Source organism: Tamandua tetradactyla, chromosome 2 (genome assembly GCF_023851605.1).
Source record: "Tamandua tetradactyla isolate mTamTet1 chromosome 2, mTamTet1.pri, whole genome shotgun sequence".
Lineage (NCBI taxonomy): Eukaryota > Metazoa > Chordata > Mammalia > Pilosa > Myrmecophagidae > Tamandua > Tamandua tetradactyla.
In genome coordinates, this window is record NC_135328.1 from 223,543,462 (window position 1) to 223,567,917 (window position 24,456).

The 24,456-nt window shown below is 68.4% G+C and overlaps 3 protein-coding genes across 7 annotated transcripts; 2 read left to right on the top strand and 1 right to left on the bottom strand.

Annotated features, from left to right (window-relative positions):
• The first annotated feature begins 3,303 nt into the window (after positions 1–3,303).
• Positions 3,304–8,044, top strand: MXRA8 (matrix remodeling associated 8). The gene is made up of 10 exons (XM_077151616.1): positions 3,304–3,422; positions 4,499–4,517; positions 4,636–4,937; positions 5,048–5,149; positions 5,245–5,715; positions 5,884–6,042; positions 6,465–6,501; positions 6,594–6,670; positions 6,763–6,843; positions 7,087–8,044. The coding sequence occupies exons 1-10, from the start codon at positions 3,374–3,376 to the stop codon at positions 7,110–7,112; spliced, it is 1,323 nt and encodes a 440-aa protein (XP_077007731.1). The 5' UTR covers positions 3,304–3,373; the 3' UTR covers positions 7,113–8,044.
• Positions 8,045–10,218: 2,174 nt separating this feature from the next.
• DVL1 (dishevelled segment polarity protein 1) lies at positions 10,219–20,184 on the top strand. 5 transcript variants are annotated; one of them, XM_077151606.1, is made up of 15 exons: positions 10,219–10,425; positions 14,344–14,413; positions 14,774–14,895; positions 15,039–15,142; positions 15,268–15,451; positions 15,795–15,888; positions 15,972–16,041; positions 16,112–16,251; positions 16,321–16,397; positions 16,585–16,652; positions 16,769–16,921; positions 17,256–17,387; positions 17,460–17,627; positions 17,713–17,919; positions 18,998–20,184. In XM_077151606.1, the coding sequence occupies exons 1-15, from the start codon at positions 10,256–10,258 to the stop codon at positions 19,372–19,374; spliced, it is 2,136 nt and encodes a 711-aa protein (XP_077007721.1). In that variant the 5' UTR covers positions 10,219–10,255; the 3' UTR covers positions 19,375–20,184. The 5 variants fall into 5 exon arrangements, with proteins under 5 accessions (XP_077007721.1, XP_077007724.1, XP_077007722.1 ...); XM_077151609.1 differs by having other exon boundaries at positions 16,769–16,846; XM_077151607.1 differs by having other exon boundaries at positions 15,313–15,451.
• Positions 19,154–23,754, bottom strand: TAS1R3 (taste 1 receptor member 3). Its single transcript, XM_077151605.1, has 6 exons — positions 23,349–23,754; positions 22,934–23,234; positions 22,059–22,829; positions 21,714–21,917; positions 21,497–21,617; positions 19,154–21,381 (listed from the first exon to the last, which is right to left on the bottom strand). Exons 1-6 carry the CDS (start codon positions 23,543–23,545, stop codon positions 20,435–20,437), a joined length of 2,541 nt encoding a protein of 846 aa, XP_077007720.1. The 5' UTR covers positions 23,546–23,754; the 3' UTR covers positions 19,154–20,434.
• Positions 23,755–24,456: the final 702 nt, after the last annotated feature.

A 24,456-nucleotide genomic window follows, 5' to 3' on the forward strand; every position in this document is an offset into this window, starting at 1 on the left:
CCTCGAGACTGCCGTGGGATCGTCCGAGAGGCGCTGGCCTGGGCAGAGCCCCCCTAAGCCGCCCGCTCCCCTGCCCCCCTGAGGTGCCCACTGGGGGATGCTCAGCTTCAGCTCTCCCCAGAGGAGAACGCTTAAGGGGCCCGCACGTGGCTGTGGGGCGAGGCAGTAACCTGGCCACTCAGTCCCGGCCTGCTCTCCTTGCTTTCAGGACGTAAGTGGACAAAGTGGATCAGCCAAGGTCGCCACCAGGCCGGAGATGCCCCATTCCAGGCAGATGCTCCCTGCTCAGCCATGGGCAGCCCGCGCTGACCCCGCCGCCCACCTGCACGCGCCACTCTCGGGGCCGGGACGCGTCTGGAAGCTGCTACCCAGGAACCTGGGCTGCTCGGGGCTCGCAGGTGGGTGCCGGTAGAGGTAAGCAGGCTCCTGGGTCTCAGAGTCAAAGCTGGCGGGTCGGTAAAGTGATGAGGAGACATTTCTGGCAGGACGGACATGACAAAAAAGTCAGGGGTCAGCCCTCGAGTCTGCGCGGCCTGGCCCCACCGTGGGGCACCCAGCTCCCCCTGCCGCACCTCAGCCAGGCACGAGCTCCGCTGTCGGGGCTGTGGAAGGACAAACGGATGGGTGAAAAAGCCGCCGGAAGGTGCCCTGGAGTGCGCCTGGGGTCTGAGATGCTGCCTTGCCCTCCAGCCGCCCCGGACCCCGCGGTCGCGTGAGACGCACTGCGGCCGGCCGGGTGCCAGGGCCTGGTGGGGACGGGCAGGCACCATTCCCGTGAGTGCCACGGCCTCCACCTCGGCCAGCCTGCCCCGCTCCCGCTCCGGAAGGCGGTGCACCAGCCTCCTCTCACGGCCTGACGAGCGGCGCCCCTGGGTCAGGGCTTGGGTGCGGCCTGCTGAGCTGCCCTGCTCGGCTCCCCCGACGACGGAGCGGGAGGTCAGCCCCCACCGCCTCGGGGGAGCCTCAAGTCCCCGCTTGGCTGGACCCCCTGTCGCCACCGCAAGGGACGGGGCCCCTCAGGCCTCTGCCCCCCGCGCGGCCTCCCGTTCCTTTCCCGGCTTGGCAGGTCAGGTCCCTCCCAACGGGAGCCCACCCCAGGGTGGGGCCAGGCTGTCCCCGCTGTCCTGCCTGGTCTGAGCGTTCGGCCCGTGTCGCCCTGAGGCGGTGGCCCTGTTACGCGCCCTTCGCTGGCTGCAGTTAAAGGACCCCGTTTCCAGTGCATGGCTCGTGCCCCTTACCCCCTCCAGCCGCACGCGCCCTGGCTCCTCAGTCCTGGGGCTGCACTTGGCACACAGTACGTGCTCAATGAGTGTGTGCCGAGGGTGACAGTGTGCGTCGCTGAGCCATGAAGGCGAGGGTGAGCACACGCCTGTGGGGGCCGTCCGGGGGAGCGGATGTGCGTCTGGTGTGCGTGTGCAAGTGTGGGCGTGAGTGTGTGAGTGTGAGTGAGTGTGGCCGCCTGTGCTCGGGGCGCCTGTGGTTTTCCTTCCCAGGAAGCCGGCCGCCTGGAATGTCCGAGTCACCAGGAACGGGAGCCAGACGCAGAGCTGCGGCCCCACCCCAGGGGGGGAGCTCCAGGCTGCTGGGCGGGGGCCTGGCCGGAGCTCCAGGGTGGGACCATGACGATGTCAGGGGGGTGCCTGGGTCCTGATCCGTACTCTCCCCGGGGAAAGGGCTCCAGCCAAGCACGGGGCAGGGAAGGGCTGCGTGGGGGTGGGGGCCCTGCTGGGCTCTGCTCGGTCGGGACGGCGGAGGCGGTGGCCCTGGGCTGCCCACCCGGCTCTCACTGGTCTCCAGGGCAGGAAGCAGAGGATGGGGCTGGGGGGCCGTGCCATGGCAGCTGCCTCCGTCCACCCTCACCCAGGCGCCCAGGGGTCAGCTGCCCCAAGCAGGCAGCCCGGCTTCGGCAGGACCTGCACAGGCCGAGCTGAGGGCCGGGTCTGCAGCCAGAGGCCCCTGGGTCCCCAGCACACAGAGCCCCAGCCAAGGCGTGGGGCCCAGGGCTCCTCCTGACCCAGTTCCCCTCTCGGACCCAAGGGGCAGGTCCAGCTCGGCCGCCACCTCCCTCTGCAGGGGAGAGACAGGGCGTCCGAGAGAGAGGAGAGGCAGCAAGAGGTCAAGACCCTGAGGGAGTACGAGGGAAAGTCAGATGGAAGCAAGGCAAGACAGCCGGACAGTGGGCTGTGTAGGACAGACAGAGGGACGCCACAAGGGCTGATATAAAACAGAAAACCAGGAGGGGCGCTTGGGCCCCAAGGCCAGCGGGCAGGGCTTGTGTTTTCAGAATGAAAGGCTCCAGGGAGGGGTAAGCCCTGCCTTGATTCCAGTTTGGAAAAGGGGCCCCACCCGCAGCCTGGGCCCCCCGAGATCTGTTAGGTTGGGTGGGGGTGGGCGAGGGGCGAAGGCCCGTTGTGCTCTCAGCGGGTTCCCCTGAGGTCGCCCCTCGCTCCCTCTGGCTGCAGCAGCTGTGGTTCTCTTCTCCTGGCTGCAGCCCAAGGACCCCGGGCAGGGACTGGGCCCCTGGCTCATCTGGGACGCGGGGCCTGTGAGGGTCCCAGGGCTGAGACCCCGGGCCAGCAGCGACTGGGTCCCTGACGATAATTCGGTCCAAATGCGCAGTCTAAAAGCTGCCCGAGGGCACTTTGTGGTTCTTGGGGTTTCCTACTTCTCTGAAGTTCGCCTGGCGAGCAGGGGCCGGTCTGGTGCGAGCAAGTGTGCCCTGTCATTTTGCCGTTGTTTATGTGACTGTACATTTTCCCAGAGTTTCAAATTTGCGCTTTCTGAGGACGGGGTGTGTGTTTTTTCCCCTCCCCCTTCCAGGAGCACTGGGACTCCTGGCAGGAGGCCAAGCTGGGCCCCCCCCCTCCTTGCTGGGGGTCTCCAGTTGGCTCCCCTCGGCTGGGTCCTTCTTGGGGTTCCCACGCTAAGACATCTTCCCGCTGGCCGCGGAGGCAGAGTGTGAGGGGCTGCGAGGTCCCCGCACCAACCGGGCCAGGGAAGCGCGGCCCCTCTTCTGGCTTGGGTCCAAGCCAGGCTCCCTTGGGCTGGTGCCTGCTCGGGAGCAGCCTGGGAGGGGTCCCAGATGTCACAAACACACCCTACGGCGCCCTACGGCCCTCCTGCAACCCCCACCCCCACCCCACGACCCGAGCAAAAGAGGGGGCCGGGCCTCTCTTGACGCCCGCCTGGGGGCGGCTGCGGCCCGCCTCTCCCTGCCCTCCAGCCGAGGATGGGGAGCCTGAGGGGTGGGGGCGGGGCCGGGGGGTGGTCCACAGGCCCAAGGCTCCGTGATGTCACAGCAGAGGCTGGGGAGGGGGGGCAGGTTGTTTTTCTGGAGTTAGAACCGAGAGACAAAGCGCGGGCGGCAGGCGCCATGGAGCCGCAGCCGGGCGTCCTGCTCTGGAAACTTGTGCTTCTGCTGAGTGAGAGTCGGGGTGCGGGCAGGGGGTGCGCGGGCTGCGGGCAGGGCCTGAGTGGGGCTCGGCAGACCTGCCCGTTCCGGCAGCCGGGGATCTGAGCAAGTTCGCGCTCGGGGCAGAGCCGCCTCAGCTGGGCTCGACGCCCCAGGGGTGGGGACGCCCCTCAAGGAAGTAGTTGGGTCGGGGTGCCGGGGGAGTTCATGGGAAGACCCTGCCAGGCCCTCGGAGCGGGGAGACCTCCACCAGAACTGCCTCTGCAGGGCGCCAGAGCCAAGAGGGCGGGCAGGGGGCTTCCCGCAGCGGTCCCTCCTGTGCTGGCTTCTCTGGGAGTCTTGGGGGACCCCTCAGGGCTGCGCCTCCCCCTGCCGGGGGAGCTGAGGCTGTGAGGACCGGCAGGGGACCGGGTGGGGGGTGGTTGAGGAGTCAGCGGAGCTGGGGCTGCCTGCCTGCCCCGTGGCTCACAGGCCCCCGAGCCCGCCCTGCACCGCCTGCTGACCGGGCACATTCCTCCTGCCCGGGCGCAGAGCCACAAACCTGGAACGGGGCTCGGTCCCAGCCCTCAGTGCACTCGGCTTCTGACCGCTGCCCTTCGTAAGGTGGCTGCGACCCTGGCCCTGGGCCTGGGCTGGACACAGGGGGCTGGAGCCCAAGGACCCCCCAAGGGCTCGGCAGGTGCAGGTGTCACCCACTGCCCGCAGGGAGGGGCGCGAGCTCCTGCACGTGCCTAGGAGCCTCAGGCCAGAGGCCGCAGAACCAGCCCCCACTGGGCGCCCACCTCAGGCTTTGGAACACAGGCGGCCTTGGGTGGCGGGAACGGTGGCCCGTGGGGACAAGCCAGCTCCTGGAACTGGCCGGCGCAGGGTCTAACCCTGGCCCACCATTTAGCCCCAGATGACCTGACCCCCCTTCCACACGGTGCCCACTCGCAGGAGCCCCCCTCCTGACTTCTCCAGCTTTACCCGCCCTCGTTCCCAACTGCAAAGAGGGGTCCCAGCAGCCGCCTCATCTGGGTCTCTAAGAGGGACCAGGGACCCCCCCCCGGGGGGGCTCCACAGCTGACTCTCTGCCTCCCCTTCCAGGCTCTGCTGTCCTTCTGTCCTCAGGTTAGTGATCCCCCTTACCATACCCCCAATCCCGGCCGTCCCCTCCCTTCCCTCTGACCCCACCCTGAAACTGTCCCCTCGGGCCTTCCCTTCCCTCACTCACTTGCCCCCACCTCAGAGGCCACCGGGCCGGCCACCGCCGATAGCTCACTGGTGTCCGAGTCCTCTGTGAGCTGGGCAGCAGGCGACCGGGCTGTGCTGCGCTGCCAGAGCTCGCGCATGGTGTGGACCCAGGACCGGCTGCACGACCGCCAGCGCGTGGTCCACTGGGACCTCAGTGGCGGCTTGGGCCCCGCCCGCAGACTGGTGGACATGTACTCGGCTGGGGAACAGCGCGTGGAGCCTCGCTACCGCGGCCGCCTCCTCCTGTCGCCCTCCGCCTTCCACGACGGCAACTTCTCGCTGCTCATCCGCGGTACGGGGGCCTGGGACGCAGGGCCCCGGGGACCAGCGGATTCCGGTCGCGGGCGGGTGCCGAGCACCGCATGGCGGGCTTACGTCGCGGGTTTTCTCCCGGGTCTGCAGCGGTGGAGGAGACGGACGAGGGGCTGTACACCTGCAACCTGCACCACCATTACTGCCACCTCTACGAGAGCCTAGCCATCCGCCTCGAGGTCACCGACGACCGTGAGCGTGCCCGCCCCTCTTCCCCGTGCCCACCCGCCCCCGCCGCCCTGGAGGCTGCCCGGCCTCGACCGTGACCTCCCCGCCACTCCCTGCAGCCCTGGCCGCCGGCGCGCGCTGGGACGGCGAGAAGGAGGTCCTGGCGGTGCAGCGCGGCGCATCGGCGCTTCTGACCTGCGTGAACCGTGCACACGTGTGGACCGACCGGCACGTGGAGGAGGCGCAGCAGGTGGCGCACTGGGACCGGCAGCCGCCGGGGGTGCCGCACGACCGCGCCGACCGCCTGCTCGACCTGTACGCGTCCGGCGAGCGCCGCGCCTACGGGCCGCCCCTCCTGCACGCGCGCATGGCGGTGGGCGCCGACGCCTTCGCGCGCGGCGACTTCTCGCTGCACATCGACCCTCTGGAGCCAGCGGACGAGGGCACCTACTCCTGCCACCTGCATCACCACTACTGCGGCCTGCACGAGCGCCGCGTCTTCCACCTGAGCGTCGCCCAGCCCGCCGCCGACCCGCCGCCGCGGACCCGGCCCGGCAACGGCTCCAGCCACAGCGGCGCCTCGGGCCCAGGTACGGTGCCGCTCTGGGGACCCTGGGCCTGGGGCCGGGCACCCGGGACGCCGGTCTGGAGGGGCGGCTCCGGGTCCCGCTCCCCGGCCTCGGAGCCGGCCCGTCGGGGGCCTCAGGAGGGCGTCCCGCCGCGGCCGCCCCTGACGCAGCCCCTGCTCCGCCCCGCAGACCCCACCCTGGCGCGCGGCCGCAGCGTCATCAACGTTATCGTGCCAGAGGGTCGGGCCCACTTCTTCCAGCAGCTAGGCTACGTGCTGGCCACGCTGCTGCTCTTTATCCTGCTGCTCATCACCGTCGCCCTGGCCACCCGCAGGCGCCGCCGTGGAGGTGAGGGCCAGGCCCGGGGGCGAGGGTCGGGTCCCCGGGGGTGAGGGTCGGGCCCCCGGAGGTGAAGGTCGGGTCCCCGGAGGTGAAGGTCTGGCGCCCGGGAGCGAGGGTCGGGCGCCCGGAGGTGAAGGTCAGGTGTCCGGAGGTGAGGGTGGGGCCCTGGGGGTGAGGGCTGGGCACTGGGGGGGTGAGGGCTGCCCTGCAGAGGTGAGGGCTGGGCACCGCACCCAACTCCGGAGCGCAGGGACTGCTCACAGCAGAGACTGAGGGTAGAAAGAGGGAGGACGTGCCGTCCAGAGGTGGGTCTTGGGGCACTGCAACCCTTGTGTTCACTGGTGGGCGGCTGGGAGCTCCCTGGGTTAGATGAGAGGGCTGCTAGGAGTGTGTGTGTGTGACTGTCCCCAACCTGTCTCCCTCCCCAGGCTATGAATACACAGAGAAGTCAGGGAAGTCCAAGGGGTGAGTGCGCGTGCGACCTCTGGGCTGGCCCTGGGACCAGATCCTCTTCCATCCCCACCACTCTCACCTCCCCCCACGGTTCTCTCTTCCAGGAAGGATGTGAACCTGGCCGAGCTGGCTGTGGCCACCGGGGACCAGGGTTTTTACAGGAGTGAGGAGATTCAACTGGGTGAGGGTGGGCCGCAGGGCTCTCAGGCTCGGGTGTTAGAGGCCCTTCTCGGGGTAGGTGGGGGTCTCACACTGCTTCTGTCCCCACACCAGATTACAAAAACAACATCCTGAAGGAGAGGGCTGAGCTGGCCCATGGCCCCCTGCCCGCCAAGCACATTGACTTGGACAAAGGTGAGTGGCTGTAGGGGGCCCCTCCCTGCCTGTCCCTTCCATTTCCAAGTCCAGATGCAGCCCCACTCCACCCCTTCCCAGGGCTCCCTGAAATCACCACACTCAACCAGCCGCATGGTCAGGAGACCCCTGTCACCGCTGTGCTCCAGGCTTGGGGAAGTCCTGCTGAGTATCTGCCCTGAGTAATCCACTGAGAGGGAGGCGGAAAGAGCAGATCCCAGCCTGTGTTCCCTTGATTTGCAGAGTTCAGGAAGGAATACTGCAAATAAGTGATCCTAGGCTCCTGGCTGGGCCAGAAGCTCTGCCAACTTCTCTCTGTCCACCTCAGAGGACGTTCTACCAACCCTCAGGTGCTTGGTGCCACCTGGATCCCCTCCAGCGGCTGGTCCCGCTTTCCTGGAACTCGGCCTGGACTGTTGCAGAGTGGGGCTACCTTCAGACCCCTTTCCAGTAGACCCACTAATCCTTTTAAGCAGGGGTGGGCTCCCTGAGACTCTCAGCCAGCATGTGGCTACTGCCCCTTCAGCCAGCCCTTGCTGGCTCCTGTGCTCACTGGTGGCCCTGCCCTGCCCCCTGGCCAACTTCCTTGGCACAGTCGAGACTCTGCCAGTGTTCACCAGGCCCTCTGCCCTCCTGGCCTCTGCTTGCAGGGGGCTGGGAAGCCTGCCTCCCCAGGGCTGTGGCAGGAAAGGCGCTCTTGGAGGGGCTCAGCAGAGATTGCAGGGGGTCAGCCCCAGGGCTAGCACCCTAAGCTCCTGCAGGAGAGCTGCCTGCTGCAGCCTGAGGTTGTGAGGATGCCTTGAGACTGGGTTACTCCAAACCCCAGCTGGGCTGCACCCTGCCCTGCACGAGGTCTGAGGACCAGCACTCTCCAGGCCCAGGGCTAAGGCCCCTCTGTGCTGCTCTGGGCCAGCTGGGGCTGCCCTGTTGCCCCTTCCTTTGCTTTCAGCGTGACTCAGCCCTGTTTCCAGTGAGCTGCCTCGACAGTCACCCGATTCTGTATGACTTTTGACCCTGACCATGTCCCTGCACCTCCCTGGGCTGGCGTCTGGGGCTGGGGCCACATTGGCTTCTGCTTTTGGTTGAGGACAGGGGAGGGGTGAAGATGGTTCTGGGGTGGCACCTGTCACCACGCCCAGCGCTCCACGTTTGCTTCTGGAGAACTGCCGCTGTCACAATAAAGTCCACGTCTGGTTTCAGAGCCTGGTCCCAGGTGGGCCTTGCAGCTGCCCCTCTGTCTCCTGTGGGCCGAACCTCAGCACCTTCACCTGCACTGTCACCCCGAGCCCTGGAGCAGAGGGTTTGGGTCTGGCTAGTGTTCAGAACACTGGGAACAGCGACACTGGAGACAGATTCTCGCACAAGGGCTTATTTGCACATGGGGGAGGGGAACATTGTGGTAGGATGAGGGCAGCTGCATGAGTACAAGTCCTCCAAACACACGCTGAGATGAGATGTGCAAGGAGGCAGAGGCAGGAGCAGGCAAGATCTTCACAGCGGGAAGCTGGACTGTCACCTGGGAGAGACAGGTGGGGAGGTGGTGTAAGCGGGAGGAGACCCAGCCTGCAGCGGCCCCCGGCAAAAAGCCAGCTGTTTGGATGTGGCCTTTGTGACTTATCACCTTCATTCTCTCTCCCAGGAGAGCAGGGGCTGGGGAAGGGTGACCGCACAATAGCAAAGGTGGGCAGGAAAGGGAGCTACGGTTCGTTGGACGAGGCAGCTCCCCCCAGCCCATGGTGACCTTGGGCTCACCATGGCTGCACTGTGGCCGGATGAGGGCCGCCCCGCAGGGCCCCTCCCCACTAATGCCCCCAGGGCTCCGCTGCCAGCCTCTCCAGCTGCCTCATGACTTGGGCTGAGGGTAAGGTAGGAGAGGAAGGCCTCAGGGACTGGAGGACAGAGACCCCTCCTCTGGTTGTATGCTGCTGGCTCCCCCTGACCGGCCACAGCCGGGCTGTCCTGGAGGGTGCCATCCCCCAGGGGGCATCAAGGCCATCTTCTTTCTTCCTGGGGAACCCAGCAGACAGTCATGGCAGACTCCCCAGCAGTCACGCTGCATGGCTTCCTCGGTCTACCACTGGGGAAACCGAGTCCTCAGGTGCCAAGCTGGCAGAGGCCGCCTCCAGCAGAGCCCTGCCCACTCACTCCATCACAGCTGAGAGCCACGGGAGTCGGGACCCTAACCTAGGCTGCCCTGGGGGTGTTCCCAGCCTAACCACTCAGGCCACAGTTGGACTGCTGGGGTCTTTCCCCAGAGTGCCCCAGCCTCCAGGCGGGGTGGGGATGGGGCAAGGCTGGTCTGGGTGGTCACCAGGGGTGATCAGCATCGCATGCTCTGCCCGCGGCCTGGGGTCTTCCTCCTGCCTGGCCAGCCTAGGACGCCCCTAGTGGCCTCGCGGCCTCCCTTCCCAGCGTCCGCCAAACATCTGTGCCCAAGTGGGAGAGGGCGCTCCCCTGCTAGCGCTGAGCCCCGCTGTCCCCTCCAGCGGCCACCCAGACACGCGCTCACAAAGGCAGCAAGCGTCCCCGCAGGCGCCCGCGACCACTCTGGGCCTAGGCTTCTCAGATCTCCCGTGGGACCAGACAGAAGACGCGGGAGCGCGGAGCGGGCATGGGGCGAGAGGTGACCGAGGACCCTAACCCCAGCCGGGGCGCAGGACATCCTCGGCCTCACGCCCGGCCCTGCAGCCGGCCCCGGTGCCCCGGGCGCTTCCGGGCTCTGAGCGCCCACGGACGCTGGGAGTCCTCGGGAGGGGAGGAGGGTCGAGACCTCCGACCAGGCGATTTCGCGGCGACTCCCCAAGCTCCCGGCGGCGGGGACTCCCTTCTGACAGCTGGGGCGGGGGCGGAGCCAGTCGAGGCCCCGCCCACCGGCCCAACCCGGCGAGGCCCGCGCGGAGAGTCGGGCCAGCGAGTGCGCGCGCGTCCCGGGAGAGGGGCGGGGCCGGTGAGCACACCCCACCCCTGCCAGCCCCGCGCCTGCGCAGCCCCTCCCCCGCGGGCTCGGTGACGTCGTCCCCCCCACCCACCCTCAGCGCTCTCGGGCGCCCCCGGCGGCTCCCGCTCGGGCCTCGGGCCGGCCCTTTAACTGCGCGCGGCCCGAGGGGGCGGCGGCGGCGGCGGCGCGGGGCGGGGCGCGCGGGGCGGGCGCGGCAGCCGGACGCACGGACGCGCGGGGGGCGGCCCGACGGGCGAGCGCGCCCCTCCCGCTGCTCCCCTCGCGCCCGCGGCCCCGGCGGCCGGGGGCGGATGGGCGGGCGCGGGCCGCGGGGCAGCAGCCGGGGCCGGAGCGGGAGCCGGGGCCGCGGGCCGGGCCGGGGCGGCCGGGCGGGGCCGGGAGGAGGCGGCGCGGCGGGCGGGCGGGCGGGGCGCAGGCCGGCGGGGGGGCGCGCCCCGAGCCCCGGGCCGCGGCATGGCGGAGACCAAGATCATCTACCACCTGGATGAGGAGGAGACGCCGTACCTGGTCAAGCTGCCCGTGGCCCCCGAGCGCGTCACGCTGGCCGACTTCAAGAACGTGCTCAGCAACCGGCCGGTGCACGCCTACAAATTCTTCTTCAAGTCCATGGACCAGGACTTCGGGTCAGTCCCCGCGCGGCCGCTCTTCCGGGGTCGGGGGCGGCGCGCATCGCGGCACCTGTCTGCGCCGCGCAGGGCCGCGGGCTCTGGGGCCTGTGCGCTGCCCCAGCGCCCCGGGTCCCGGCCTGCTGCCCCTGCTGCCGGCCACTCTGCGGGTGCCCACCTGCCTGTGCCTAGGAGCCTGGCAGCTCCAGACCGGGGCCGGGGGAGGGTCCCTGCCTCCCCATCGTGGTGTGCCCCCGCGCACCTGACCTACTGTCAGGCCTGTGGCCCAGGAGCAGCCTCTCCGCAGCCCGGCCCTGTCTAGGCCCAGGCTCGGGGCTGGGGGGGGGCGGAGCTGCAGGGCTGGCCTGCAGGGTGTGTGGTTCACAGAGGTGGGTTGGGGTGTCAGGGTGGAGGGACCTTGGGGTGGGGACAGAGACTGGTCAGGGTAGGAAAGCAGGGTGGGCCAGGACAGGGGTCTGTCTTTTGGGGTCTACAGAAGTTTCCAGGGGCCTGACAGGCAAGAGTCACTGGGAACCCGGGTGTCAGTCTGTCCACTCCTGCCCTGGGGTTCCTGGCTGTAGGGCCTCTGTCCCTGCTGAGCCACCTGGGGCACCTGCGGGCCTGGGCAGCACCTGGTCTCGGCCTGACTGTCCTGGGCAAGGGGACCTGTGCACTGCACAGGGCTGGGTGGCCAGGATGGTGAGCAGGAGGCTGGCTGGCTACCGAGGCCTGACCCAGCACGGCTCGTAACCCGAGTCCCAGTGCGGGGAGGGCGGGGTGGCTCTCACTGGCCTTGCTGGCTGGAGCAGGTGCACCCTGGCCACCCTCAGGCGAGCCTGTGCCCTTGTGTGCCTCCGTGTCCTGGGTCTTTGACATTGAAGCTGTTTTCTGGACTCTGGTTTGCACGTGCAGGCCCAGGTCAGGCCAGGCCCAGGCCCGGGGCAGCTCTCAGGACTGGGGGGCAAGGAGAGCGGGGGTGGGGCACCCCTGGCCGCCTCTGAAGGCCGAGTGCCCCCAGGTCTTCCTGGCTGGGGTTCCTTGGGATGGGGTGGGGAGAGGGGGGCTGTAGGGATGGGGAGGGGCAGGAGGCGAGCCTGTGGCAGGCTGGCCTGGAGGTTCCAGGCGTAGGGGTTTGGTAGGTGGTTGTGCAGGGAGGGTGTCACCTTGGGGGAGGGTGATTGAGGCAGGGAGGGGAAGGGGCAGGGGGCTTGGGGGCTTAGGGACGCCAGTTACTGTGTTCGTGGGCACAGGTGTTTTGACGGCCACCTGTGTTCGTGGGGCTGCGGGGCAGGGGTTGAGTGCTTGGGCCGAGCGCTCCCTCTGCCCTCCCCAGCTGTGCCCGGCAGGTACCAAGAAGGGGATTCAGAGAGAGTCAGTTTGTGGTCTACGGGGTGGGATCCTGGGGTGGCCAGGCCAGTCAGGAGTGAGGAGTGGGTGCTGGCTAGCTGCAGGGAGCAGGCCATGCCAAGGCTCCGTGGGGGCTGAGGACCCCTGGGCTTGCCAAGGCAGTTCCTAGGTATGGGGTGGGGCTTGTGCAGGTAACTTCTGACGGGGGTGGGGGGCCAAAGAACCCCAGACTCATGTAGGCAGCGCCTGGAGGTGGGTGGAGTCTGAGAAGCCCTGGCATGCAGGGTGCTCTTTGAGAGCTGCGGGCCACCCCGTCCTCCCGCTTGCCAGCCTGTGTCCTGTCCTTCGCGGGCTGGACAAGCGGTGTGGTGGGGGGTCCTGGGCCTCTAGGGGCGCTGTTGGGGTGTCCCTCTGGGGTCTGGCCTGGGCTGAGCTGCTTCCAGGAGCAGTGCCTCAGCCTCCCAGAGCAGATTCCTGGCTGGGGCGGGGCTGTGGGGGTGGTGGGTGGGGCCACAGTCTAAGTCCCAGGTGACCGGGACCGTGCCAAGAATCGTGAGGCAGGTGGGGGGGGGCCCTTGCAGGGCACCTGTGGCCTATGGAGACGGAGTCCATTCCCCTGCCCAGAGGCCCAGCCCCACAGTGGCAGAGTTGGACGATGAGCCCCCACCTGTGGCCTCCTCCACCCCCAGATCTCGTTCCATCCTTGGAACTGTCAGCAAAGCTGTGCCTTGCTGGCTCCAATAGAGAGCCCTGTGTGGGACTCTGGCCTTTGGGCCCTCTTGGGGGCAGGGGCAAGCGCTGGCCACGGAGTTCCAGGCCATCTCTGCCACCTTCCTCCCGTTGTCTTGGCACCCTGTCACATCCTCTGGGCCTCACCAGGCGGGTCACTGGGGTGCCCACCATGCTGCGGCCTCTGGTGGCTGGCGGGGAAGTGGTCGTGCAGGGGGGTGATGACTCCAGAGAAGGGAGGGGTGGCCCACAGGGATGGGGTGAGCAGGCGCTGGGGGCGGGGTTGTCTCCAGGGAGGCTCGTGCTTAGCCCTCGGGGCCTCTGGTGTGCTCGCTGGGGGACCTGTTGTGGTTCAGCGGGAGCGGGGCGCTGGGTGGGCACCTGTGTCTTGCCAGGGGCCTTGTGGGGTTGACGGTTTGTGCCCGGGGGCTGGCCCAGCCCTGGGAGACAACTGGGGGCAGCCATGGGAGCCTGGGATGGTGCCTCCTTGCTGGCCTCTCTATTGCGTGTGCTTCAGGAGGGGCTGTGGCCCTTGTCCATCTGCCGCTGGTGTCCAGACCAGAGGTGCTTCCTGTCAGGTGTGCTCCCGGCCCTACCGGGCTCCCACTTCTCCACCAGACACAGTCCTGGGCGTGGACAATTGTGCTGGGCCCTGCATCCTATGCCTGGCCTCCCTCTTTTCTCGTTGGAGTGGCTCAGGCTCTCCCCCCAACAGCCCGCTGACACCCGCTGACACCCCTGATGGGGTGAGCGTCTAGATGGTGGCTTGTGCAGGTGGCTGGAGGGGTGCTGGCCCAGTTGGCTGTGTCCTGCCACCTCCAGGGTCGGGGGTACCCTCAGAGTGGGGACTGGCCCAGCGGGGGGGGGGGTGTGTGGTTTGCACCTGCTGCCCTGGTGGGAGGGTGGGTGCTGCCTCGGCCTGTGCCTGGGAGGGTCTGCTATGCACCCACACAGTTCTGGGGAACCGCTGGCACCCTCCTGGCACCTCAGGCCTGTGGGACACAGGGACATGGAGCCAGGCAGATGGACGCATCACGTGGTGCTGTGCTGTAGTGTTGAGTGGGGGTGCTGTTTGTTTTAGGGGTGTTTGAGTGCAGCCCTGAAGAAGAGGGAAGGAGGTGGGGACCAGCCCTGGCTGGGGGTGTGAGGGCCCTGCCAGGTGGGTGGTCTGAGTGCAGAGGGACATGGCAGGGTCGGACCTGGGTAGGGCAGGGAGCTGCTGAGAAGGACAGGTCTGGGGAGGGGGTGGGTTTGGGGTGTGGGACCTGAGGAGCTGAGCCTGACCCCTGAGCTCCCGGAGGGTGGGGCCTGTCAGAGAGGGGCAGTGGGTGTCCAGAGGCTTGGTGGGGTGGTGAGGTGCGCATTGGAGCCTCATGGGGGTCTGGGCAGGAGAGGAATCAGGAGCCATAAGGGGGGATGAGGCCCCAGTGGAGGCTGGCCAGGGCCACAGAGGCTTTCTGTCACCACCCAGCACCGGCTCTGCTGTCCATTCCCACCCCCACCTCCTGTGTCCCCCGGAGCCAGGGACTTGCCCGGGGGTGGGGAAGGTGAGGCCCCCAAAGGGCCTGGGGGCTGCAGAGTGGCCAGAGGACAGGCAGGGCTTGGGACTCCCTCAGGCTGCCAGGGGCCAGGAGGAGGATGGTGAGGGTCCCCAGGAAGGGACTGTGGGTGTCCACAGGGTCACTGACAGCAGGGTGTGTGCGAGGCCCAGGTACAGGTAGGGGGTGTGGCTCTGTGGGAGGCGTGGTGCAGGCCCAGGCGGGGGTGTGGCTCTGGGGGGCACGCAGGCCCAAGCTGGGGTGAGGCTCCATTGGGTCTGTGGTGGGGGGACAGCCCTGCCTCACCACGCGGCCCCCCCAGGGTGGTGAAGGAGGAGATATCTGACGACAATGCCAAGCTGCCCTGCTTCAACGGTCGCGTGGTGTCCTGGGTGAGTCCGAGGGACGGCTCGCCTTCCCCGGGAGGGGCCCCAGTGGGAGGGGTGTACCTGGAGGCACGAGGACGGCTCGCCTTCCCTGGGAGGGGTCCCAGTGGGAGGGGTGTACCTGGAGGCACGAGGATGGCTTGCCTTCCCCGGGAGGGGCCCCGGTGGGAGGGGGTGTGCCTGGAGGCACGAGGGACGGCTCGCCTTCCCTGGGAGGGGTCCCAGTGGGAGGGGGTGTGCCTGGAGGCACGAGGGTGGTCTGGGCCCACCCCCAGTTTCAGGTGGGGTGGTCAGCGTGAAGGCACGCCCTGGCGGGGGTGGTCTGGGGCAGGTGGGGGCTCTGAGCAGCAGGCTGTCTCTCTGCAGCTGGTCCTGGCCGAGGGGGCCCACTCGGATGCTGGGTCTCAGGGCACTGACAGCCACACGGACCTGCCTCCACCTCTCGAGCGAACAGGGGGCATTGGGGACTCCCGGCCCCCCTCCTTCCAGTAAGGATCTGGTGTGTGGGGCGGGCTGAGCCCTGGGGAAGGCAGTGGCCAGAGAGGCCTAGACTGGGCAGGAGGCGTGGGTGAGCCCTGCAGGGATGTGGGGCACTCCTCTGCCCCAGCCCACCCCTCTCTCATCGGCTCAGCCCGAACGTGGGCAGCATCCGCGACGGGGTGGACAATGACACGGGCACGGAGTCCCTGGCCAGCCATCGGCGAGAGCGAGCTCGGCGCCGGGACCGCGAGGAAGGTAGCATGCTGCCCACCGAGCCCCCGGGAAGCCCAGAGCCGCCCAGACTCTCTTGTTGTCCCCCGGTCCTAGAGCAGGGGCTCCTGAGACCCTGGGCAGAGGGTCTCGGGCCTTTCCGTGGCCAGGTGGGACCCTTGAGACCTCGGTCAGCGTCTCCCTGCTGCCCACAGCCTCCCGGAACAACGGGCACCCCAGGGGGGAGCGGCGGCGGGACGCGGGGCTGCCCCCCGACAGCATGTCCACCATGATGAGCAGCGAGCTTGAGTCCAGCAGCTTCATCGACTCGGACGAGGACGGCAGCACAAGCCGGTGGGGCGGGTTGGATGCGCGGTGTGAGGTGTGACCGGATGGGTGTGTGGGGCTGGTCAGCTCCTGGGGTCCTCTCCTGTGTGTGTGCAGGACCTTGTGTTTGGGCTCTGGGGGTGGGGTACCCTGAGCCCTCTGCAAACCTGGCCCAAGCCCTGCCGCCACCAGGTCCAGTGGGCAAGGCCAGAGCCGCCCTCCTGCCTGCACCACCGCTCCCTCCCAGCCTCTGAGTCCTCCTTTGCAGAGGGTTTGAGTGCTGCCCCGTCGCTCAGCCCACGCGGCCACGGGCCTCCCACATCCCCGAGGGGCACCCTGACCCCCCTGCCCCCCGCCCCCGTGCCCCCAGGCTGAGCAGCTCCACCGAGCAGAGCACCTCGTCCAGGCTTATCCGCAAGCACAAGCGGCGGCGGCGGAAACAGCGCCTGCGGCAGACGGACAGAGTGAGGGGGGTTCCGGGTGGGGGTGCAGAGGAGGAGGGGGGCCGCCTGCGCCCGCCCCCAGCCCTCACCCATGCCGCCCGCAGGCTTCGTCCTTCAGCAGCATCACTGACTCCACCATGTCCCTGAACATCGTCACCGTCACGCTCAACATGGGTGAGGGTCTGGGGGGCGGGGGTCCGCGGGGTGGGCGGGGCTCGGCGGCGGCTTACCCCCTGCCCCGCAGAGCGCCACCACTTCCTGGGCATCAGCATCGTGGGGCAGAGCAACGACCGGGGCGACGGGGGCATCTACATCGGCTCCATCATGAAGGGCGGCGCCGTGGCCGCCGATGGCCGCATCGAGCCCGGGGACATGCTGCTGCAGGTGCTGGGCGCCCCTCCTCGGGCTGGGACCCGCACCCCGCACCCGGGTCTGATCTCCCTCCAACCCCAGGTGAACGATGTCAACTTCGAGAACATGAGCAACGACGATGCAGTCCGCGTTCTGCGGGAGATCGTGTCCCAGACGGGGTGAGGGGGTCGTCGCGGGAGGGGCAGGGCGCTGGGAGGCGCAGGGCCGCAGGGGGTGCGGGAGGGGAGGAGCCGCTGGGGGCGGGGCCAGGCGCGGGAGGGGCGGGGCATGGGATGGGCCGTGGGGACGGAGAGGAGGAGTCGTACGCAGCCGGGGCACCTGCCTGAGGGACCTCCCGCCCTGCAGTCCCGTCAGTCTCACGGTGGCCAAGTGCTGGGACCCGACCCCTCGGAGCTACTTCACCATCCCGAGGGGTGAGTGTCCCCCGGGGCCTAGGGCGCCGTGGCGTGGGGAAATGAGAAGGTGCTGTTGCGCGGAGCCTGAAGGGCCTTTCTCCTCCCTCCTCTGCCCCTCTCACCACGTGGCCCAGCCGACCCAGTGCGGCCGATTGACCCTGCCGCCTGGCTGTCCCACACGGCGGCGCTGGCCGGAGCCCTCCCCCGCTACGGTACGAGTCCCTGCTCGAGCGCTGTCACGCGCACCAGCTCCTCCTCGCTGGCGAGCTCTGTGCCTGGCGCGCCGCGTAAGTGGGCCCCGCGCGCCCGCACGTCCTGTCTCCGCGTGCCTGCACACCCGCCTCACGTCCGCACGCCCTGTTCCCGCGCGCCTGCACACGCCCGCACGCCCTGTTCCCGCGCGCCTGCACACGCTCACACGTCCTGTCTCCACGCGCCTGTACACACGCCTCACGTCCGCACGTCCTGTCACCGCACGCCCACATACCTACACGCCCTGTTCCCGCGCACCTGCACACGCCCGCATGCCCTGTCCCTGCGCACTCACCCTCATGCTTGCACGTTGGCCTCGCACCCGCATGCCGCCCCCCTGTCGGGCTGAGCGGCAGCCGCCCCTTGCAGAACTGGAAGAGGCACCACTGACAGTGAAAAGCGACATGGGAGCCGTGGTCCGGGCCATGCAGCTGCCGGACTCAGGCCTGGAGATCCGTGACCGCATGTGGCTCAAGATCACCATTGCCAACGCGGTCATCGGTGAGCGGCGGGGGTGGGGAGGTGCGGCCCGGGCTGCATTGGGGACCAGCCCTGACGCCCCGCTGCCGGCAGGTGCCGACGTGGTGGACTGGCTGTATGCGCATGTGGACGGCTTCAAGGACCGGCGCGAGGCGCGCAGGTACGCGGGCAGCATGCTGAAGCGCGGCTTCTTGCGGCACACGGTTAACAAAGTTACCTTCTCGGAGCAGTGCTACTACGTCTTCGGAGACCTGTGCAGCCGTGAGTGGGGGCCATGGGTGGGCACCCCTCCCAGGCGCGCCCCCTCCCAGGGGCGCCCCCCCTCACTAGCTGCCTTCTCTCCCAGACCTTGCTGCCCTGAACCTCAACAACGGCTCCAGCGGGGCCTCGGGTCAGGACACATTGGCACCCCTGCCCCACCCAGCTGCTCCCTGGCCTTTGGGTCAAGCTTACTCCTGTCCATACCCCGGGCCCCCAGCCTGTTTCCCGCCTGCCTACCAGGACCCTGGGTTCAGCTATGGCAGTGGCAGTGCTGGGAGTCAGCAGAGTGAAGGTGAGACCCCAGCCCGGCTGTTCTCCTGCTGCCGCAGCCTGGCTCTGCCCTGCTGCCCCCTGCTGCCCGCTGCTTCCTGGGTTCTGCCAGCTCTGTGCTTGGTCTGTGGGTGGGGTCTTTCCAGAAGGAGCAAGTGCCAGGGTGCCTGGGAAGAGAGGGTCTTGGTGGCTGAGTTGATGTGGGAGAGGAGGAGAGAGAAGAGATGCGTCCCCTGTCGGCAGAGGGAGAGACCTTGGACACTGGCTTGGGGGACGGAGCCTGTGGACTGGTGCTTCTGCAGAAGGGAAAGACTGGGGCTGGAGCACGAGGGGGTGGCAGAGGGGGTCACAAAGGCCTGCGGACCCAGCAGTGAGAGATGTGGCGCCTGCAGCAGGGCAGGGCACACAGAGGGGCCTCAGCCAGCTGTGAGCCAGGCAGACTTCAGGTGGGTCCCTGAGGAGGAAACTTTGCAGTGAGACCAGGAAACCTGCAGGTGTGTGTGGGAGAGGAGGGGCCGGTTGGGGCCTGGGGAGGCCCGGCAGCACGGGGCATGTCCTGGTGGGGGCAGTGTGCCCTCAGGCTGGCTGCCCTGGTGTATAACTCACACTATTCCTTGTTTTGTGCTGAGCAAGCATTAGACTGAAGGACTAGAGGAGTGGACCTCGGGCCGGTAAGCCGGGGACCCTCTTGGCGTCCGTCCCGGCACATGCCCGGCCCATGTCGCCAGGTCCTGCCACTTCCTGGTAGTCTGGGACAGGGCTGGGTGCAGCTGGCCAGGGTCCGGGGGTGGACTCCGAGCACGCAGGGGCCTCGATCTTGTTCGCAAGGCCAAGCCCTTGGGGTGTGTGGGTGCTGGTGTGGGGGCACCAGCTGGCCCTTGTGACACCCCGCCTGCTGCTGCCACTGCTGCTGCCCCTGCTGCTGCCCCATCTTTTGAGCTGGCCCAGCCCTGCCCTCGTTTCTGCATGGCTGGGACCCCCACCTGCATCCCCCCCGACCCCCATCATGCTTGTGGTTGCTATCTCAATGTTGATGGTCTTGGGAAAGGCTGGGTCCTGATCCTCTCCCCCCATCTACCCCCTTTCTCCCCCACCCCCAGGAAGCAAAAGCAGTGGATCCACCCAGAGCGCCGGGGGCAGCAGCCGCCGGACCCTGGGGCGAGAGAAGGAGCGTCAGGTGGCCGGCACAGGGGGCAGCGGCAGCGAGTCGGGCCTCGCAGTGCACAGCGGGGCCTGGAGGGAGCGGCCGGGCAGCCAGCTCAGCCGGGGCAGCAGCCCGCGCAGCCAGGCCTCGGCCACCGCCCCTGGGCTTCCGCCACTGTGTGCGCCGAGCCAGGTGTGCCTGGCGGGCGGCGGCCCGCCTGGGGGCCCACCTGTCCGGGAGCTGGCCTCGGCACCCCCCGAGCTCACGGGCAGCCGCCAGTCCTTCCAGAAGGCCATGGGGAACCCCTGCGAGTTCTTTGTGGACATCATGTGAGTGGCAGGGAGAGTACCTACGGCCCCCACAGGTGCTGCCCGCACCTGATGCGTGGCTGTCGCAGGGGTGGTCTTGCCTTAGCAATGGCTGGGCCTGAGCTGGGCCAGCCTGTGCTCCCCTGCCACCTGTATCAGGCCCCCTCCCCTGTGGGGCAGCGGCTTGGGTCCACCCCAGCCTTGGGGCAGGTGGTCTTGAGCTTGTCCCTGGGCCTTGGCGACCCCTCCACTGACCCTCATGTGTGGAGGTGACACCTCATGTACGTGCAGAGCCACCGTGGCACAGGGCCCCAGACTGAAGTGAGAGACAGCTGGGGACCCCTCCCCATGCAGTTCCCAGGTGCCCCCACCCCCCCATGGAGGTCTTTTGGGAGAAACGGGAGCCCCCAGAGCCCTCTGTGACTGCCCAGGGGAGGGGCCTAATTTATTTATTTATTGCCACCTGTATGCTCTGGAGGGGGTGGGGCTATGTCCCCCCAACCCTGCCCCCAGCTGTGGGACCCCCTCCTGGTACACAGGTCGTGTCTGGAAGTTTGCAATGCAAAGTAAAAGATGAACCACCTCAGATGGTTCCAGGAGGGGTCGGGCAGGTTGGAGGGAGGGGCCTGAGCGGGATCGGGGCACCCAGGCTCCCCATCGCTGCCCTCACTGCCGCTCCCATGCACACGCCACAGCCCGGCGGCCTCCAGGAGCCTGCGCTGTAGATACCATGGGGGTCTCTGCGTCCGGGAAGTTAATATATAGCCGCTTCCATGTAAATGCTGCTTCCGTGTAAATGCTATTTTAAACACTAAAAGCTTTTAATTTTATGGGACTGATGTGTGACCTGTGTCCCTGTTTCCTGCTTGGTGGCTTTCAGTGGTTGAAGTGCAGGGGGCTGGTCCAGCTGCCGAGAGGCCGCTGAAGAGAGCCCGTGGGGCCCGGCAGGCGGCACTGGCCATGGTGCTGGCCTTGGTATGGGCGGGCAGCCCATCTGCACTCCTCGACTGGGCGAGAAGGGCATGCCTCTGTTCTTCGGGCTGCTGGGTGAGAGGCTCTCACAGGGTGAGGTCACTGGGCAGGGATCACTCGTTTTTCTCCTGAGCTTCTTCCCTGCCACTGGCCCCCCGGGGCCCCTCCCCCAGGAAGAACTCAGGAGTGTTGAGTTCCGGCCGACACAGCAGCAGGTAGCACTTGGGCAGGTAGAAGGTGGCCATGATGCCCAGAGCACAGAGGAGGAAGGTACCTGCCTGCACGGCGGGCTGGTTGGCCACGTGCACGTTGGCATAGAGGGGCACGAAGGAGACCCAGGTGCCGAAGTAGGCCACCATGGCGAACGTGAGGCCACGCGCGCCATTGTAGCAGCCAGGCCGGCCCTGCACCAGGAAGGTGCCCAGGAAGCACAGGCCGGCTAGCGTGGCGTTGGCACCGTGCATCAGGCCGAGGCCCGCCCAGGAATGCACACGGCAGTGCACCAGGGCCTGCGTGGGCAGCACCTGCCAGTCTGTCACCACTGCCGGCGGCAAGGCCACCAGGTAGCAGGTGCACAGCACTGCCTCGGCCAGCACAGCCAGCAGGACCAGCAGCCAGGCCCGTGGCCCCCCCAGCCAGCCCCGCAGCCAGCCTGCCCAGCCCAGTGGCAGCTCCGACTCTGCAAACAATGTGGTGGACTGCAGAAGGAGTGTGCTCAGGCAGCCGGTGAGCGGCAGGTGGAAGAGTGGCTGCTGGGCCAGGCAGCTGGCAGGGCTCGGCTGGCCGAGGAACAGGAGGACGCTGAGGCAGGCCAGACCCAGGCAGGCAAGGCCCAGGCAGGCCAGCAGCCCCCCTGAGGCCCGGACCAGCGGACTGTGGCGGTGTCGGAGGAAGAGCCCGAGGGCTGCCAGCAGCAGGCCCAACAACAGGATCAGCAGCAGGAGCAGCCCCAGTGCCTCTGGCTCCCCCCATGCCAGGAACTTGGGTGTACGGGGGAAGCAACGCCTGCTGCGGTCCGGGGACCACTGGTTCCGGCCACACTTGGTGCACAGGAAGTCCTCTGCATGGAGTGGGAGGCAGGTGCTGAGGCCACGCAGGAAGTGGAGCTCCAGGAGCCCTCCCCAGGCTACCCCCACCCCCACAGCCAGCCCCCTCGCTGGTGGGGCCAAGCCCACCTTGGCTGCGCTGGTAGGTGCCCGCCTTGCAGTCCACGCAATCGTAGCAGCAGGAGTGGAAGCCCTTCACGCGGCGCACCTGGCCCTCCTGGCACTGCCGGAAGCACTGGGACACCGGCTGCTGCGCGGGCCCGCGGTTCGGCCTGGCTCCGTGGGCCGCGTGGGGCGCGCCGCATGCCCCGCTCCCGCTGCCCGCAGCCCCGCTGCCCACACTCACCCTGTTGCCCTGCGTGTGCCAGACGATCTGGGAGCGGTTGAGTTGCAGCCGGCCGCGGAAGGCGCCCACTGTGCGGAGTTCCAGCGCCCTGCCCCGCCACACCCACAACTTCAGGTCGTAGCCCAGGTTCACATTCCCGCTGGCGTCGAAGGTCAGCGCCAGGCCCCGCGCGCGGAAGCTCAGGTTGTATATCTGAGGCAGGAGCTGGGGGGCGGCGGCGCGGCTGAGCCCGGAAGGGCCCTGGCCGCGGCTCCGCGCACGTGCGGGGCGGGCGGGACAGGGCGGGGAGCGGCTGGGAGAGGCGGGGACGGGGAGGGACGGGGAGGGGCGGGGCGGCGCCCTCACCTGCCAGGGCCGCAGGGGCGCGCGCCCAGGACAGCCCGAGGCGTTGCAGCCCAGCGCGTTGTGCAGCGCCTGGGCCACACCGTACACGGCCGCGTAGGCGGCGAAGGTCTGGTGGTGCCGCAGCCCGCCCGACACGTCCGTCGGCGTGATGCGGTCGCACGGCGGGCAGCGCTGCTCCTCCAGTCCGGGGGCCTCGGCGCCTAGAGCTGCGCAGAAGGCGGGGTCCGCGGCCAGGGCCAGGCGCGTCTCCACGTAGGCGGGAAAGTCGGGCAGCGGCACGCCCCGCAGCCGGAAGCCGAGAACCGTACCCACGCGGTCCATGCCGGGCAGCGCGGTGACCAGGCCCGAATCTAGCCACGCCTCGCTGGCCACCCACACCTTGGGCGCCAGGAGCGCGCGGAGGCTGTGACTGAAGAGCGCGCGGGCGGCCTGGGCCGAGGCGAACAGCAGCAGCACCTGCGCGCCGCTTTGGTGCACACGGCGCAGGATGGCCTCCACCCTGTCGGGCAGCGGCCCAGCGGCGCGGGGCAGGGGTACCAGGCCCTCGTGCGCCACGCAGATGCCTCGGCGTGCCGCCAGGCTGGAGAAGATGCCCAGGCCCTGCCGCCCGTACTCGTTGTCGCTGCCCACGGCGGCCACCCAATTCCAGCCGAAAGCCGCCAGCAGCTCCACGGCGGCGGCCGCCTGCATGCGGTCGCTGGGCACCGTGCGGAAGAAGGATGGGAAGGCCTCCCGCGAGCTCAGCCGGTCTGTGCTGGCTCCGTAGCTGACCTGAGGGGGGCAGAGGCGCTTCCTGGCCACTGGGCTTGGAGACCAGGGTGGGGGTGGGGGTGGGGGTGGGGGGGCGGCGGGTGCACCGGGAGGGCAGGGCACACCTGGGGCATGAGGAAGAAGCCGAAGAACTTGCCGGTGACCAGGGCGAGCTCGGAGGAGTATGGCCCGATCACGGCCAGCACCCGGGGCTGGTAGCGCACATAACTGCAGTAGGTGGCCACGGTGCAGCTGCCCACCTCAGCCAGGAACGAGAGGCTGGGCCGCATGGCCACCACCAGCTCGGAGCATGTGTCGTAGAGGTCGTAGCCCAGACGCAGCCCAGGCAGCAGGGAGCGACCACGGTTTATCTCCTCCACAGCCATTTTCACAGCCAGCGCCCACAGCAGCCCAAGGGGCGAGGACCTGGGGCACAGGGGGCTGCAGGAGCTGTGCCTTGCCCTGGCTCGGGAATGCCCTCAGTCGCCTGTGCTGCCCACCCTCGCCCCTCCCCGCACACCGGCCGCTCCCACTCCTCACCTGTCACACACAGGGCCCCGGGGCTGCGTCTGGTTGCCAACGTTGGCGCCCTCGGCTGAGCCGATGGGGAAAAGCCCGCCCAGCACATAGTCCCCTGGCATCCGGAGCTGCTGTGATACACACAGCGGGGCTGCCACCGCCCTGAGGTCCAGGGCGGCCATAAGGCCGAGGCTCAGGATGGCCTGGTGGGAGAGCATGGCAGGAAGAGCTTCCAGCGGGGAGACAGGCAGACACACCCCACAGGAACCCCAGATGGAGTGAGGCTGGTGCTTGGGGGTAGTGGATTTGTTTAGCAAAACCTTTGCCCGTCGTCACCTGCAAGGCCCCAAGGGGGCAGCGAAGGTGGGGCAGGGACCTCTTCCTCACCTGGCTGTGGGTTTGCCCCCGGGCTGGGCTCTCTGGCCAAGGAGGGATGGGCAGGTGGCCTTGTCACCTGCCTGCGTCCAATCTCCTCGGCACCCCTCTGCAGCCAGTGAGGGAAGGGGGAGGGGGCAGAGGGTTCCAGAGTTTCTCTGCCAGAGGGATTCCTGGGGTCACCAGCTCCTTGCGGGCAGGCGGGGGGCCTCTGAGCTGCTGGTGCCTTGGGGGAAGCCCCTTCTGCAGCCAGGGAGGTTTCTGGCCCCTGGCTGGTGGCTAAGCCTGAAGTAGCCAGGGTTACAGGGACCCCACCTGAGCACCGTGGACATGGGCTCTCCAGGCCGAGGGTAGACCTGTTGGGAGGCCAGTGGACCGGGGCCATGCAAGGTAGCAAGGGGGCGGGGCCTGTCTGTGAGCCCCACGCTTTGGGGGTCTTGGCAGCTCCTTTATCAGTGGTTTGAGAGTCCTTGGCCACCTGCCAGGCCTGGGGCCTCGGTGCACAGCTCATCTGTGGAGCAGGGTCTGTTTTGGCCACCAGCCCCGAGGCAGAGCTCACATGCAAACAAGGCAGCGAGGGGTAACGAAACGGGCCAGCGCAGCTTGGGGGGGGGGGGCATCTCAAGTTCTGCTGAGCCTTGGTGTGCCCTGGAGCCAGGCTGCTTGGCTCTTGGCCTACTCCCCCACTGGGGTCTGGGGGAGCGCTCCCCGACACACCTCCTTCCTGCCTGGAGGTGCAGGGGTGGCCAGCAGT